The sequence below is a fragment of the Squalius cephalus genome (genome assembly GCF_949319135.1).
Source record: "Squalius cephalus genome assembly, contig: scaffold_37, whole genome shotgun sequence".
NCBI lineage: Eukaryota > Metazoa > Chordata > Actinopteri > Cypriniformes > Leuciscidae > Squalius > Squalius cephalus.
This window is the reverse complement of record NW_027645811.1, coordinates 1,464,802-1,482,501: the sequence shown is the minus strand read 5'-3', so window position 1 is coordinate 1,482,501 and position 17,700 is coordinate 1,464,802. Positions and strand designations below refer to the sequence as shown.

The 17,700-nt window shown below is 42.2% G+C and overlaps 1 protein-coding gene and 1 long non-coding RNA gene across 3 annotated transcripts in view; both read right to left on the bottom strand.

Annotated features, from left to right (window-relative positions):
- Positions 1 to 17,700, bottom strand: part of LOC307154205 — a 252,368-nt gene that overhangs the window by 90,433 nt on the left and 144,235 nt on the right. The window lies entirely within an intron of this gene.
- rps6kc1 (ribosomal protein S6 kinase polypeptide 1) overlaps positions 1 to 17,700 on the bottom strand; it is a 214,947-nt gene that overhangs the window by 75,961 nt on the left and 121,286 nt on the right. For both annotated transcript variants that reach the window (XM_079898971.1, XM_079898972.1), the window contains exons 10-11: positions 14,087 to 14,219; positions 12,801 to 13,994 (exon numbers count right to left, since the gene is read on the bottom strand). In XM_079898971.1, the coding sequence (XP_079755097.1) occupies positions 12,801 to 13,994; positions 14,087 to 14,219 (1,327 nt within the window). The remainder of the gene's footprint in view (positions 1 to 12,800; positions 13,995 to 14,086; positions 14,220 to 17,700) is intronic.

Here is a 17,700-nt window from a genome sequence, read left to right as displayed (position 1 = left end):
CATGCTTTTCCTACTATGGTAAATTGCATAGGGATTTTGTAATGAACGTAGCTCTGGATCACAGTGTCATAGAGACAAGGGGGAGGGCTCATCTTACTCAGATGACCAATCAGTCTCTCAGGATCATTGTGAAGCTATCAAGCCACGCCCTAGCAACCATTTAGAGCACCTTAGCAACAAGTCCCATAGACTTCCATTGAAAGAGATCAAAGGGATATCTCAGGACTGAATTGTCATAGAAACATGGGGGTGGTCTCATTTGACTCGGGGCAGCAAACAGCCAATCATGAATCACCTCAACACTTCCTAGCCCCTCCCTAGCAACCATTGTCGAGCACCTTAGCAACCAAAATTCATAGAGAGATATCTTCTATTCTGAATGTCACAGAGGCATGGGAGTTGGTTTATATCATACATACTGACAAGCAGCCTTTGGAGTTTCATGATTGGCAGCTGCCAAGCCACTCCCTAGCAACCAAACAGAGTACCCTAGCAACCATTTTGCAAGACCTATATCTCTGCATCAGAACATCATAAAGAGATGGGGTTAACACAAGTTTGACTCAGGGCAGCAAACGGCCAATCATAAATCACCTCAACACTTCCTAGCCCCTCCCTAGCAACCATTGTCGAGCACCTTAGCAACAACAATCCAAAGAGGGATATCTTCTATTCTGAATGTCACAGAGGCATGGGAGTTGGTTTATATCATACATACTGACAAGCAGCCTTTGGAGTTTCATGATTGGCAGCTGCCAAGCCACTCCCTAGCAACCAAACAGAGTACCCTAGCAACCATTTTGCAAGACCTATATCTCTGCATCAGAACACCATAAAGAGATGGGGTTAACACAAGTTTGACTCAGGGCAGCAAACGGCCAATCATAAATCACCTCAACACTTCCTAGCCCCTCCCTAGCAACCATTGTCGAGCACCTTAGCAACAACAATCCAAAGAGGAATATCTTCCATTCTGAATGTCACAGAGGCATGGGAGTTGGTTTATATCATTCATAGTGACAAGAAGCCTTTGGAATTGCATCATTGGCAGGTGCCAAGTAACTCCATAGCAACCAAAAAGAGTACCCTAGCAACCAAAATCCAAAGAGGCATATCTTACATTCTGAATGTCACAGAGGCATGGGAGTTGGATTATACAATTCATAATGACAAGAAGCCTTTGGAATTTCATCATTGACAGCTGACAAGCCACTCCCTAGCAACCAAACAGAGTACCCTAGCAACCAAAATCCAAAGAGGCATATCTTCCATTCTGAATGTCGCAGAGGCATGGGAGTTGGTTTATATCATTCATAGTGACAAGAAGCCTTTGGAGTTTCATGATTGGCAGCTGACAAGCCACTCGCTAGCAACCAAATAGAGTACCCTAGCAACCGTTTAGCAAAACGTATATCTCTGCATCAGAACATCGTATAGAGATGGGAGTTGGTTTATATCATTCATGCTAACAAGAAGCCTTTGTAGTTTCATCATTAGCAGCTGACAAGCATCTCCATAGCAACCAAACAGAGTACCCTAGCAACCATTTTACAAGACCTACATCTCTGCATCAGAATATTGTATAGAGATGGGGGTTGGCTCATTAGTTTCAGTTGTAAAACGGCCTGTAAATATCACCATGGTAACTGTGTATTCACACCCTAGCAACAATTTAGAGCCACCTAGCAACCATATTGCAACATATAGAAGCCATATTTCAGCTCCACAACATCGTACAGACATGGTTGTTGGCTCGAATGCAAACATGTACAACACCCTAGCAACCGAGTGGCGAGTTTTGCCACTGCAAGCACCACTTCACATTTTCTTCAGGAAATGTACATTCTAGTTATTATTCTTCTACTTCTTATTATTCCGGACAAAAGTTTGGCGCGTAACTCGCCCCGCACCGTTTGTCACAGACCCCTGAGTGAGGTGTCAAATCGACCGGCTCATTGAGGAGAGGTGTGCTATGACTTTTATAAGCGATCGGGGGGGCGGTGTTCGCCCCAGGGGTGAAAAAGCGTCCCAAAAAGTCCCAATGACTTAACATTGGGACGAACTTTGAGCACTCGTAGCTCGGAGCGAGGATTTCGGAGAAACGTGTGATTTGCCACATTTGAAGAGGCTGACAGGCTCTGTAAGAACATACCTCACAATGGGGTAAAAGTTGCACCCCTGGGGGGCAGGAGCGTCCCAAAGTTTCCCATTGACTTACAATGGTGTAGGACGGCCCATGAAATGGGCCGTCCTACACATTGCATTGGGATTTTGTATTGAACGTAGCTCTGGATCACAGTGTCAGAAAGACAAGGGGGCGGGCTCATTTTACTCAGACGACCAGTCAGTCTCTAAGGATCATTGTGAAGCTATCAAGCCACGCCCTAGCAACCATTTAGAGCACCTTAGCAACAAGTCCCATAGACTTCCATTGAAAGAGATCACAGGGATATCTCTGGACTGAATTGTCATAGAAACATGGGGGTGGTCTCATTTGACTCGGGGCAGCAAACAGCCAATCATGAATCACCTCAACACTTCCTATCCCCTCCCTAGCAACCATTGTCGAGCAGCTTAGCAACCAAAACCATAGAGGGATATCTTCCATTCTGAATGCCAGAGAGGCATGGGAGTTGTTTTAAATCATTCATACTGACAAGCAGCCTTTGGAGTTTTATGATTGGCAGCTGCCAAGCCACTCCCTAGCAACCAAACAGAGCACCCTAGCAACCATTTTGCAAGACCTATATCTCTGCATCAGAACATCATAAAGAGATGGGGTTAAGACAAGTTTGACTCAGGGCAGCACACAGCCATTCATGAGACACCACAACACTTGCTAGCCCCGCCATAGCAACCATTGTCGAGCACCTTAGCAACCAAAATCCATAGAGGATATCTTTCATTCTGAATGTCACAGAGGAATGGGAGTTGGTTTATATCATTCACACTGACAAGCAGCCTATGGAGTTTCATGATTGGCAGCTGCCAAGCCACTCCCTAGCAACCAAAAAGAGTACCCTAGCAACCATTTTGCAAGACCTATTTCTCTGCATCAGAACATCGTATAGAGATGGGGGTTGGCTCTTTTGACTCATGCTAGCAAAGAGGAATTCCAACATGTTACACATGCTAGCTGTGAATAGCTACATGCTAATAGCGATTAGGTAAGTGCTAAATCATGCCAAGAAAATGCTAAGAACTCCAATAGTAATCATCTGTGACAACTACCAACAACTTAGTAACACCTTAGCAACCGCCCTGAACACCCTAGCAACTGCCTAGCAACCACCCAAAATACCCTACCAACCACCTAGCAACACCATAGCAACCACACTGAACACCCTAGCAACTGCCTAGCAACGCCATAGCAACCACCCAGAATACCCTAGCAACCGCCTAGCAACACCATAGCAAACACCCAGAACACCCTAGCAACCACCCAGAACACCCTAGCAACCGCCTAGCAACCACCCAGGACACCCTAGCAACTGCCTAGCAACGCCCTAGCAACCACCCAGAATACCCTAGCAACCGCCTAGCAACCACCCAGAACACCCAAGCAACTGCCTAGCAACGCCCTAGAAACCACCCAAAATACCCTAGCAACCGCCTAGCAACACCATAGCAACCAACCAGAACACCCTAGCAACATCCTAGTAACGCCCTAGCACCCACCAAGAATACCCTAGCAACCGCCTAGCAACCACCCAGAATACCCTAGCAACTGCCTAGCAACGCCCTAGCAACCACCCAGAATACCCTAGCAACCACCCAGCACACCCTAGCAACTGCCTAGCAACGCCCTAGCAACCACCCAGAATACCCTAGCAACTGCCTAGCAACACCCTAGCAACCACCCAGAATACCCTAGCAACCGCCTAGCAACCACCAGAACTCCCTAGCAACTGCCTAGCAACCACCTAGAATACCCTAGCAACCGCCTAGCAACACCATAGCAACCACCAAGCAACACCATAGCAACCACACAGAACAGCCTAGCAACTGCCTAGTAACGCCCTAGCAACCACCAAGAATACCCTAGCAACCGCCTAGCAACCACCCAGAATACCCTAGCAACTGCCTAGCAACGCCCTAGCAACCACCCAGAATACCCTAGCAACCACCAGAACACCCTAGCAACTGCCTAGCAATGCCCTAGCAACCACCTAGAATACCCTAGCAACCGCCTAGCAACACCATAGCAACTACCCAGAACACCCTAGCAACCGCCTAGCAACGCCCTAGCAACCACCCAGAATACCCTAGCAACCGCCTAGCAACACCATAGCAACCACCCAGAACACCCTAGCAACGCCCTAGCAACCACCCAGAACACCCTAGCAACCGCCTAGCAACCACCCAGAATACCCTAGCAACTGCCTAGCAATGCCCTAGCAACCACCCTGAATACCCTAGCAACTGCCTAGCAACACCCTAGCAACCACCCAGAATACCCTAGCAACCGCCTAGCAACCACCAGAACACCCTAGCAACCGCCTAGCAACCACCCAGAATACCCTAGCAACTGCCTAGCAACGCCCTAGCAACCACCCAGAATACCCTAGCAACCACCCAGCACACCCTAGCAACTGCCTAGCAACGCCCTAGCAACCACCCAGAATACCCTAGCAACGCCCTAGCAACCACCCAGAACACCCTAGCAACTGCCTAGCAACACCCTAGCCACCACCCAGAATACCCTAGCAACCGCCTAGCAACCACCAGAACACCCTAGCAACTGCCTAGCAACGCCCTAGCAACCACCTAGAATACCCTAGCAACCGCCTAGCAACACCATAGCAACTACCCAGAACACCCTAGCAACCGCCTAGCAACGCCCTAGCAACCACCCAGAACACCCTAGCAACTGCCTAGCAACCACCCAGAACACCTAGCAACTGCCTAGCAACCACCCAGAACACTCTAGCAACTGCCTAACAACGCCCTAGCATCCACCCAGAACACCTAGCAACTGCCTAGCAACCACCCAGAACACCCTAGCAACCACCCAGAAAACCCTATCAACCGCCTAGCAACCACCCAGAATACCCTAGCAACTGCCTAGCAATGCCCTAGCAACCACCCAGAATACCCTAGCAACTGCCTAGCAACACCCTAGCAACCACCCAGAATACCCTAGCAACTGCCTAGCAACCACCCAGAACACCCTAGCAACCACCTGAACAACACAAATAAGCCATATCTCAGCAGCAGAACATCGTACAGACATGTTTGTTGGCTCGTATGCAATCATGTACCACACTCTAGCAACCGAGTGGCGAGTTTTGCCACTGCAAGCACCATTTCACATTTTCTTCAGGAAATGTACATTCTAGTTATTATTATTATTCTGGACAAAGTTTGGCGCGTAATGCTCCCCGCACCATTTGTCACAGGCTCCTGAGTGAGGTGTCAAATCGACCGGCTCATTGAGGAGAGGTGTGCTATGACTTTTAAGCGATCGGGTGTACGATGTTCGCACAGCGGACGAAAAAGCGGCCAAAAAAGTCCCATTGACTTTACATTGGGAGTTCTAAAAATATTTGAATCCCAACTGCCGTTTTCACACACACAGACTCCAAAGGGCCTGACACCCCTGCATCTCTCCCTCTCTCTCTCCCTCAGAGCATTTATATTATCAAGCAACCAATAAGTAATGGCCTAAAATCTTCATAGCCACACCCTAGCAACCAGTTTCAGCACCCTAGCAACCACTAAGAGCTCCCTAGCAATCACCCTAAACCAATAAATAATAAATAAAAAAATGTCTTTTTTTTTTTTAAAGCAATATCACACTCGTAGCCTTGTGATATTGCTCCATGCTTGTGCATATTCGGCCAAATGAAGGCACTCTTTATTAAAGATTTTAAGAACTCTATAAAAACTCCATAGTAACCATCTTTGACAACTACCAACCACCTTGTAACACCATAGCAACTACCAAACATACCTTAGCAACCACCCTGAACACCCTAGCAACCTCTAGAAACGCTCTAGTAACCACCAAAAATACCAGAGCAACCACCCAGAACACCCTAGCAACTGCCTAGCAACGCCCTAGCATCCACCCAGAATACCATAGCAACTGCCTAGAAAAACCATAGCAACCACCCACAACACCCTAGCAACCACCTAGCAACGCCCTAGCAACCGCCTAGCAACCACCCAGAACACCTTAGCAACCGCCTAGCAACACCATAGCAACACCCTAGCAACCATCCAGAATACCCTAGCAACTGCCTAGCAACGCCATAGCAACCCCCAAAATACCCTAGCAACTGCCTAGCAACCACCCAAAATACCCTAGCAACTGCCCAGCAACGCCCTAGCAACCACCCAAAATACCCTAGCAACCGCCTAGCAACACCTTAACAACCACTCAGAACACCTTAGCAACTGCCTAGCAACGCCCTAGCAACCACACAGAATACCCTAGCAACCGCATAGCAAAACCTTAGCAACCACTCAGAACACCCTAGCAACTGCCAAGCAACGCCCTAGCAACCACACAGAATACCCTAGCAACCGCCTAGCAACGCCCTAGCAACCACTCAGATTACCCTAGCAACCGCCTAGCAACACCATAGCAACCACCCAGAACACCCTAGCAACCACCTAGCAAAGCCCTAGCAACCACACAGAACACCCTAGCAACACCCTAGCAACCACCTGAACAACATGACTAAGCCATATCTCAGAACCAGAACATCGTACAGACATGTTTGTTGGCTTGTATGCAGTCATGTACCACACTCTAGCAACCGAGTGGCGAGTTTTGCCACTGCAAGCACCACTTCACATTTTCTTCAGGAAATGTACATTCTAGTTATTCTTATTATTCTGGACAAAGTTTGGCGCGTAACTCGCCCCGCACCGTTTGTCTCAGACCCATGAATGAGGTGTCAAATCGACCGGCTCATTAATGAGAGGTGTGCTATGACTTTTATAAGCGATCGGGGGTACGGTGTTCGCCCCAGGGGCGAAAAACGGGCCGAAAAAGTCCCATTGACTTAACATTGCGACGAACTTTGAGCGCTCGTAGCTCTGAGCGAGGATTTCGCAGAAACATGTGATTTGCCACATTTGAAGAGGCTGACAGGCTCTGTAGGAACATACCTCACAATGGGGTAAAAGTTGCACCCATGGGGGGCAGGAGCGTCCCAAAGTTGCCCCATTGACTTACTATGGGGAAGGAACGTCCTGTGAAACACACATGCTTTTCCTACTATGGTAAATTGCATAGGGATTTTGTATTGAACATAGCTCTGCATCACAGTGTCATAGATACAAGGGGGGCGGGCTCATTTTACTCAGACGACCAATCAGTCTCTCAGGATCATTGTAAAGCTATCAAGCCACGCCCTAGCAACCATTTAGAGCACCTTAGCAACAAGTCCCATAGACTTCCATTGAAAGATATCAAAGGGATATCTCCGGACTGAATTGTCATAGAAACATGGGGGTGGTCTCATTTGACTTGGGCCAGCAAACAGCCAATCATGAATCACCTCAACACTTCCTAGCCCCTCCCTAGCAACCATTGTCGAACACATTAGCAACCAAAATCCAAAGAGGGATATCTTCCATTCTGTATGTCACAGAGGCATGGGAGTTGGTTTATATCATTCATACTGACAAGCAGCCTTTGTAGTTTTATGATTGGCAGCTGCCAAGCCACTCCCTAGCAACCAAATAGAGCACCTTAGCAACCAAAATCCAAAGAGGGATATCTTCCATTCTGAATGTCACAGAGGCATGGGAGTTGGTAGAAAATGGAAGAAGTTCAAGATGACGGTCAATCTCCCTCGGTCTGGGGCACCATGCAAGATCTCACCTCGTGGGGCATCAATGATCATGAGGAAGGTGAGGGATCAGCCCAGAACTACACGGCAGGACCTGGTCAATGACCTGAAGAGAGCTGGGACCACAGTCTCAAAGAAAACCATTAGTAACACACTACACCGTCATGGATTAAAATCCTGCAGCGCACGCAAGGTTCCCCTGCTCAAGCCAGCGCATGTCCAGGCCCGTCTGAAGTTTGCCAATGACCATCTGGATGATCCAGAAGAGGAATGGGAGAAGGTCATGTGGTCTGATAAGACAAAAATAGAGCTTTTTGGTCTAAACTCCACTCGCTGTGTTTGGAGGAAGAAGGATGAGTACAACCCCAAGAGCACCATCCCAACCGTGAAGCATGGAGGTGGAAACATCATTCTTTGGGGATGCTTTTCTGCAAAGGGGACAGGACGACTGCACCATATTGAGGGGAGGATGGATGGGGCCATGTATCGCGAGATCTTGGCCAACAACCTCCTTCCCTCAGTAAGAGCATTGAAGATGGGTCGTGGCTGGGTCTTCCAGCATGACAATGACCCGAAACACACAGCCAGGGCAACTAAGGAGTGGCTCTGTAAGAAGCATCTCAAGGTCCTGGAGTGCCCTAGCCAGTCTCCAGACCTGAACCCAATACAAAATCTTTGGAGGGAGCTGAAAGTCCGTATTGCCCAGCGACAGCCCTGAAACCTGAAGGATCTGGAGAAGGTCTGTATGGAGGAGTGGGCCAAAATCCCTGCTGCAGTGTGTGCAAACCTGGTCAAGAACTACAGGAAACGTATGATCTCTCTAATTGCAAACAAAGGTTTCTGTACCAAAAATTAAGTTCTGCTTTTCTGATGTATCAAATACTTATGTCATGCAATAAAATGCAAATTAATTACTTAAAAATCATACAATGTGATTTTCTGGATTTTTGTTTTAGATTCCGTCACTCACAATTGAAGAGTACCTATGATCAAAATTACAGACTTTTACATGCTTTGTAAGTGGGAAAACCTGAAAAATCAGCAGTGTATCAAATACTTGTTCTCCCCACTGTAGATGTCTCATGTGTATTGAGAGTAGCATTGCAGTTGTTACAGTAAATTAACAGGGTAAGGCCACGTGAACATGTCCCATTGACCTCTATTCATTTTGTCTATAGGACAAATGAATGGAGAATCTTGAAAGTTGAATTCTGAGAAATGCCCAAGTTGCCCAAAGGGCAAAAAAACAACTTTTACTTTGATAACCCTATACAACATGTTACTGTATAAAAGTTCACTGTACTCAACATTTCCAGGTCAACCTTTTGGCAATTAGACTAAAAAGTGCACATTTTTCGAAATTTCGCCAAAGTTCATGTGTTAGGTGGCACCCCTAAATCTCAATGGAATTCCTCAAAACGTTGTAAAAGTAATTTTTATGTTAATTGGAACAAAATGCAATGCCAGCCAAATTGATATTTTGAAATTAAAATTTCCCATTCAAATTTGATGCATATATATATATATGAAACGAAAATGACAAATACGTGACCTTGAATAGAGAACTTGGCACATGCATTTTAAACTAGATTTTTACAACATTTCTTCTTTTAAGATAAAGGGGGGACAAACCAATATAATAAAAATACATTTAAATAGTAGATGACAACATGTTAGCTTTCGTTGTGTATTGAATCACTTCTGACATGAAACAAAGTCTCAGCTTTAAAATACTGTCCATTTTATCATAAAAATTCAAACAATAAATCACATTTGACACTCTCAAATGTGACGTATCGCTGTAGCACCTCAGTTCAAGTGGCAGAGCACTTTTTTATTTTCTTCCACTTTAATACAACTTATAGCATTCAAAATCATGCATAAACATCAAATGGTACATTGAGTTTCAAACGAGGAAAGACGCCAATAAAACAGCTTGTGAACAATGTCCCATAACATTGCATTTACCTCAGAAAAGTTATCCAATGTTCACATTTTGTTAGTTAGCTATATAAAAAAAAGCACTAGAGAGGAGCTTACTTACTGTTAATTATATAATGATACTGTATGCTTGAATAAGCCTGCTATGAATATAAGTGTTTATGAAAACTACCTTATGTGCAACTGAGATACACTGAGATAATAGTCACACTATTTCAGTTTTTATTTGAGTGTAATTATTATTAGAGGCGGGCCGATATTATCGGCCGATATTAGGCATTTTCCAAACTATCGGTATCGGCATTTATAATGGCCGATAAATGAATATTTAAAAAATAAAATAAAAGCAGCTAGGGCTGGACCCAAATATTCGAATATTCGTTCGGTGGGTTGGTATTCGATTTGAAAATTTGACATTTGAATATTCGTTTTCTTTTTTTTTTTTTTTGCACACCTGGGATCCCCCGCGAAACTTTTCTTATTCGCGCTTGAATAAGGCCGGCGACACACTGGCTGCGTGGCATGTGCGTTTTTATTTCGGCTCCCATGTTAACAGGTTGGAGTTTGCACACTGCCTGTGTGAGACACGCGTCTAAAATGCGGCTCGAGCCACGCGGAAAGGCTAGAGCGCAGAACAGCGGAGTTTGTATGGACCGAAGTGCATGCCTGAGCTTGTGTTTTGGGTTAAGCTGCGTTGCTTTGACATTGTGGAAAATAGAATAATAGTAGAAACAAAATGTATTAGCCTTTTTACCCCTTATTATCAATCTAAATTAATCTTGTTTTTAATTTAACTTAATTTCGTTTTTCTTTATTTAAATTTCGTTTTTCTTTATTTAAATTTCGTTTTTTCTTTATTTAAATTTCTTTTTTCTTTATTTAAATTTCATTTTTTCTTTATTTAAATTTCATTTTTTCTTTATTTAAATTTCGTTTTCCTTTATTTAAATCTACCCTTTACTGTGTCAGTAATTTGTTAGTCAGAAAAATATTAGACTACCTTAAAAGTATTGCTTAATTTAACAGACGTGTGCGTTTTATATCACTGCAGTGTCCGTTCTCGGAGCATAATGGATAAGTTGGCATTGCTTTATTTCGTTTTCAAATACATTTAAGAGAAAAGACTTATTTTATTAATAATTTCATTTAACTTTTGGTTCATCTTTGTTTTTATTATTCGGGCAACAAGTTTGTTTTGGGACATTTTTTTTTATTTTTTATTGCTGTTGGTCATTTGATTGACTGTTTAAAACACAATAGATATCATCAATGCACTTTTTGGATAAAACTGCTGTGTATTTTGGCCATGATCAATGCATTGTCACTTTAATTCAGTGTAAGCGGCGCAGCAAAAATAGACTCGGCGCCGAAACCCCCGCTGCACTGCTGTTCACGCGACGCTCCTGCTGGAAGCTCACGCGCTGCTCCTGCTCCCGGTGTGAATGCACTCATTGATTAACATGGACGCCGAAAAAAATACGCGCTGCTTCCCGCTCGCGCTGTTCTGTAGTTTACTAAAAGTTTATTAATTCTGAACGTGTGGCGTCTCGCGTGTCCATCTATAGGCTATTGCACCAAATGCGACACTACACTCCCTTGTGAAGTCGATTGGAAGAACGGTTCTCGAAATAATCAAAATGCAAACGGACATTTGACAGACGCTTTTATCAAAAGCGACTTACATTGCATTTCAAGGTACACATTTACAATCTTATCAGTTCTTGCTTTGAACCCATGACCACACACACACACGGAATGACCTTTGTCTTGTTTAATAATAATAGAAATGATGATGATAATAATCATCATCATTGATTTTTTTTAATTATTACTGTCAATATTAATAATAATAGTTGATTTTTTTTTTTTTTTTTCAAAGGTTGTTTTCATATCTTAAGTTTGTATTTTTATATATTATATTTATCAGAACTGTTCATGTTTTGTTACGCGTTTCTGGATTTTTTAAAAATACATATATCGGCCGATATATCGGAATATCGGATTTTTAAATCACCAAATATTTGTATCGGTATCGGCCTTAAAAATCCTATATCGGTCGGGCTCTAATTATTATATCTAAAAACACATAGCAGTTGAATAAATAGCTCTTAATTTCAACCTCTAATATTATAGTAATGTGCCAAATGAGAGGGTTTCCTGTATAATTTATAGCATAGTAGTAGTATTTAAGTTTATTGCCATCACCAGCTATTACATGGCAGATACATATTAAACATTTAACAACATAATATTATAAGTACAAAATAATGAAAACAAACTTAGGCAAAAAAATAAATAAAATAAATAAATAAATAAATAAAATAAAAGTACATGTACAAAATTAGTATAATTCTATAAAATATTCTTTAAAATGTACTTGTTAAAAATTGTTTAAAAAAAATCTGGATCCATAAATAAGTCCTTAAAAGTGTGTCCTGATAAAAAGCGTTGTCTCATGTTTACAGCATTAGTTGGGAAAGATTTTTCAAACTATCTGAATCGGCAGAGGTCACTCTGAATAATTGTCAATGGTTATCGGCAGAGAAATGTAGTATCGGTGCATCTCTAATCGTTTTAATAGTACAATGACCCTGATGAAAGAAAGGGGGAAATTTGATTTCTCAATTAATGACTGCCTAATTTACTCCATTAATTTACTTCATTCAAACAATTTTTACCATCAACCGCAGACAGAGGGAGTTCACAGGCATTGAAGGATGAAGTTTAGCACAGATATATTTTCACTTGCCTACATTTGAACACGGCCTCGAGCATTTGATAGTTTCACTCTTTTTATATCAATGGATGTGCAACGTATTCTGAAGCAATGTAAACTCTAGTGTGTAGTCACTTGAATCACAGTGCTCAAAATAACTGAGTTTGTAAATATTCAGCCTTTGAGAAAAAGCAGATGCCTCTGCCGGTTCCTTCGGTAGAGGGTGGAACTAATGCGCAGATACTATTCTCAAAAGCCGACATAAAGTAAAAAAACTTTGGGTCTTGAATAGTGTAATGAAGCACATTTCAACAGTATGCAGTGAGTAAGTGATTCACCTGTGTCATTTAGCAGTATGTTGCTGGGGTTCAGGTCTCGACAGATGACTCCCTCCTGATGCAGCGCATCCAGAGCCACAACCATGTCAACAGCCCAGCTCCTCACCATCGCCTCTGGGATACGTGTGTCTAATGAAACAGCAGCCAACCTATCCAACTCTTGAAACAACTTTGACACTTTCTCTACCTCCAGCTCTCCTGAAGTGCCCTCTGATCCTAATCCCACGTCTTCATGTTCAACCAAGCTCTTCTGAGTTCTGGGAACAGCTGCGCCCAGCATAACCGAGAGCTTGGGGGAAGACGGAGTTAATAAGTCTGCTGTTTTTGATGGTTTCTGTGGAAGTGGAAGCGTAGCCACATCAACAGACGGGTCAAACTCTGCGTTCTCTCCTCTCTGTAGAACATCTGGCCTGCCAAATGTGGGAGAGGTTTTGTCTACAACAGGGAAAGCGTTGCCTTCAGGGACAAGCACTTCCTCTAACACATCTCCTGTGCCTCCTTCGAGTGCCGGCAGATTGACCAAAAGATCAGGCGGTTGTCCCTCAACAGCACAGCTGACATTCGCATCCTCTGATACAGCCTCTTTAAAGGAAATTACCGCCAACTCATTTGAGCACTGATCACCGTCAGACCTCCAGAGATCCGACTCTTCCTGTAGCTTCTCCAGTGGCTCCTCTGTGGCCTCTATATCGGCATCTGAGGGTAAAAACAGTGGCTTGCAGACGTCTTCACCCTTACTGTAGAAGAGCTCCTTGGGCGGTGATGGGTTCAGATGGTCAGATGTGCATTGATCCATAAAGCCAGCCAGTTGATCCTCCTCAGTGAAGAAGCACAGCTCCTGCATTGAAACCGGAGAGCACAGGCTATCGGTGTTTAACGCTGAACATGCATGTTTCTGTGTGCAGGGGTCTTCCTCTGGCTCCAGCTTCTCCTGCTCGTACTCGTTGCACAGTGTCAGGTAGCTGTTGGTGCACTCCTCCTCCGAGGTGGCTCCCGAGTCTGGCAGTCGGGCTCCTAAAGGACGCTCTCCAAAGCTTAGGACCCGGGAATCCACACTGCTGGAACCAGTGGGCACAGGGTTTAGGGCTGAATGTATAACTATAGAGTGAGCTTTCTGGATGAAAGGTATGTTGAAGCTTTCGTCGGGACTGCTGCCATGCATATACTTGCAGATATGAGTCCACAGTTTACCACCTGATGAGACAAAGAGGAAGTGCTAGTCAACATCCTGTTTACACACTTAGGCATTTAGTAAAAAGTAAAAATGCAGTGAAAACAATACACACCCTCAGCATACTCCAGTAAAAGAAAGATGGAATCCTCTGAGACAATGTATTTCTCCAGTTGTACCATGTTGGGCAGGGAACGAGGCACAACGGTCTTCTTAACACGTCCACACGCACTGCTTTTCCTTAAACCCTGAACACACACACAAATCATATCAGTACAAATCAGGGGTCTCAATCTACAAGACTGCAGTCCAAAAAGAGTTTTAGAAAAACCATGTTAAAAAAGTTTTATTAAATTGATTATCTACCCCTACTGTAATAATTACCAGAGCTGTCTACAATGGAAGCATCTGTTGAGTTCAGTTGAGATCCATTTTTAATTTGCTGTACTGCTAATCCAGCCACTTTATTTTGGCCGTCAAACTGAAAAGGTTGCAAATATAATGTGTAAACTGATTGCTATATGTGTCAAGACCTTGTATATTCATATTACATCTGAACACTACATCAAAGAAAGCTTGAGATATTTCTAGTCTCTAAATGGGACTGCTCTCTAGGAAATCCCTCTGGAAGTAGCAGTGGGTCCCCAGAACCAGGATTGAAAACCACTGTAGTATTGGTATGGTAATACCCAATTTAATAATGGGCAGATGTTCAGAATACTTTTTTTTGGTAGGTAGGCAAGTTTTTTTTCCTCAGGAAAATCAAAATGGGGGAAAACAAATCTTTCAGCTTTGAACCCTAATAACACTAAAAAAGTAGTAGAGTATATAGAAAATAGGGAATAATCTCAGTTTTTCACAGCTATTTCATAATCAATAAAAATAAAATATTTTAACAAGTATTCTACTGTATATACCATCTGGCCATATCTTGTCATTAGAAAAGGTTTACATGACACTTTAACCGTTGTTGAACTCAGCAAATGAGGAAAACAAGTTTCTGTTTAAAAGCAGCTTATGTTCCTCTTTTCTCTTTTAGTTGTGCAACCCATAATTTTACACACTTTTGAGATATTTATCATTTAAAAAATTAGGATGGATCACAAAAAAAAAAAAAAATGCATTTAGTTTTTTTTTACTATCCGAATAAGTTCTCTCACACAACAGATACGTACATTCCACAAGACACGCTAATAACTGAAGTCACACAAATGAGCTAATCCAAAAGCTTTAAATCTATTGGTCCTTATTATGGTGTGTAGTTTCCTCTATGATTTATCATAGTATTATTTTCAGTGAAGTTGTTCGCTGTTCTGCCATTCATAGTTATCTAAATGTAAAAATAATAATAGCCTGATAAAATGTCTCATTTAACCTTTTAATATTCATATCCAATTGGGCTCAACTGATGAAATATAATTTTTTTTATGTGTTTTTATATAACACCACTTCTTTGGCTCTTGAGACCCAATATCCTCAACTTTGATGACCGTTTTGACTTTAGGATTTTTTTCTTTTACAAAGTATTACTGTTGCCCAGATGAAAATGTATATAACGATTCCAAAAACATATAGTCTGGACCTCTGCTGGGAAGGAAATATAGAGACTGGACCTCTTGGAACTGCAGCGTGGATGTCCATGTCAGAGAGAGTGAATCTGTAGGTTCAGTTTCAATCTCTCCCGAGCAGAAGACAAAAGAGTGTGGGCTGTTTATGAGAGCTGCTGGTAAGCAAGAATGATTCCCCTGTGTTCCGGTACATTGAGCCGCTGCATAGCGCCGAATTTCTGATACTGCGTACCGGTGAGCAACGGCCCACTTTAAGCACTGCATACAGATCAAAAATACATTTTCCTTAATAATTGTTGTTATTGACGTTTTTGTCATTTCAGGTCGAGTCCGAGTCAAGACCATTAAAATTATGAGCCACTAACTCGAGTGCCCATCTCTGGATGCGAGTATGGTTACATAATTGTGCCACACAATCTATCCAAAGTAGACTAGAATGAGTCTGTAATATTAACACTTTTTAAAATCTAATTTAGAGGGTAGAGATTTGTTTATTGTACTTCCACAGGATAAAGAGGAGATACAATTTTAATGATGACTGTACTTTATTACATATTTTTAAAGTAACTCTCGTCCATTTACCTATTACAATATTGTCACAATGGGTCTCTACAAAGGGAAGTAAGGTTGACAGAGCCTTTTCTCTATGTTTAGCTAGTGTTTATTGACCGGTCTTGGTCAATTGGTTTCAGCTGTCAGTAAAAACACTTGAAATTTGGAAGACTCCTCCATCAGTCTTCATAAGCTGTAGGGTTTCGTACTTAATTCTTGGCCTCTACCCTGCCCAAAATACATTTCTCTAATTTGACGAATGTACTTTTGGGGATACCTACAGGCAACATCTGTGAGCTGTGATAGAAATATTTTTTATAATGGGTATTTTCAACATTAAATGTACAGAGAAATATAATGCAGACTAAGGATGCTCAGGTCAAAGGCCATATATACTTAACCAAAAAGTGCTTAACACAGTAGAACTAAGAGTCATATGATTAGCTTAGATCAGTACAAACCAATCACCAGAACAAATCACAGTGAAGAAGACTTGAGTGACATTGATTTTTACTCAACTGTATGATTTAAATGTACAGTACATGTATCTTTCTATTCAGGAGACTCACTTGGTTGTTGTGGCCAGTGATCTCCCGGCCGTGAATAAAACTTGTGTCAGCTGAGAAACAGATTCTATGCTCAAAAGACAACAACAGAACATCTACGTGTGATTGAGGTAGTGATAGAAGTACTAAATATTCTGCGCTCAAAAGACAGCAATAGAACATCTATGAGTGATTGAGGTAGTGATAGAAGTACTAAATATTCTACGCTCAAAAGACAACAATAGAACATCTATGTGTGATTGAGATAGTGATAGAAGTACTAAATATTCTACGCTCAAAAGACAACAACAGAACATCTATGTGTGATTGAGATAGTGATAGAAGTACTAAATATTCTACGCTCAAAAGACAACAATAGAACATCTATGTGTGATTGAGATAGTGATAGAAGTACTAAATATTCTACGCTCAAAAGACAACAACAGAACATCTATGTGTGATTGAGATAGTGATAGAAGTACTAAATATTCTACGCTCAAAAGACAACAACAGAACATCTATGTGTGATTGAGATAGTGATAGAAGTACTAAATATTCTACGCTCAAAAGACAACAACAGATCATCTATGTGTGATTGAGATAGTGATAGAAGTACTAAATATTCTACGCTCAAAAGACAACAACAGAACATCTATGTGTGATTGAGGTAGTGATAGTAGCTTCTTGACGGGACGCCGTCACCTTACTTCAGGGAATTATTGTATTGTATTGTAAGTATTCAGGTAATTACCTCAAGATACTGTAGTTATTATTTTAACAACTGCAAGTTGTTTAAATTGTCTGTGGTGAAGAAGTCAGATTAAGTAGGTTGTATAACGTTGTATACGTATTAAGAATTTCCACAACAGGGCCCTTGAAGCCACTTATGTTCACTTAATATTCTGTTTATGCTATCACCATAATACCTCCCTTTTATAAATCCAATTTGATCTCGATTTATAATATTGGCAATCACCTTGTTTAATAGTTGAAATAAGATGGTCATTTATATACGAAGATCCTCATTTAAAAGAAGATCCCTGTATACACGATATTCCTTGTGC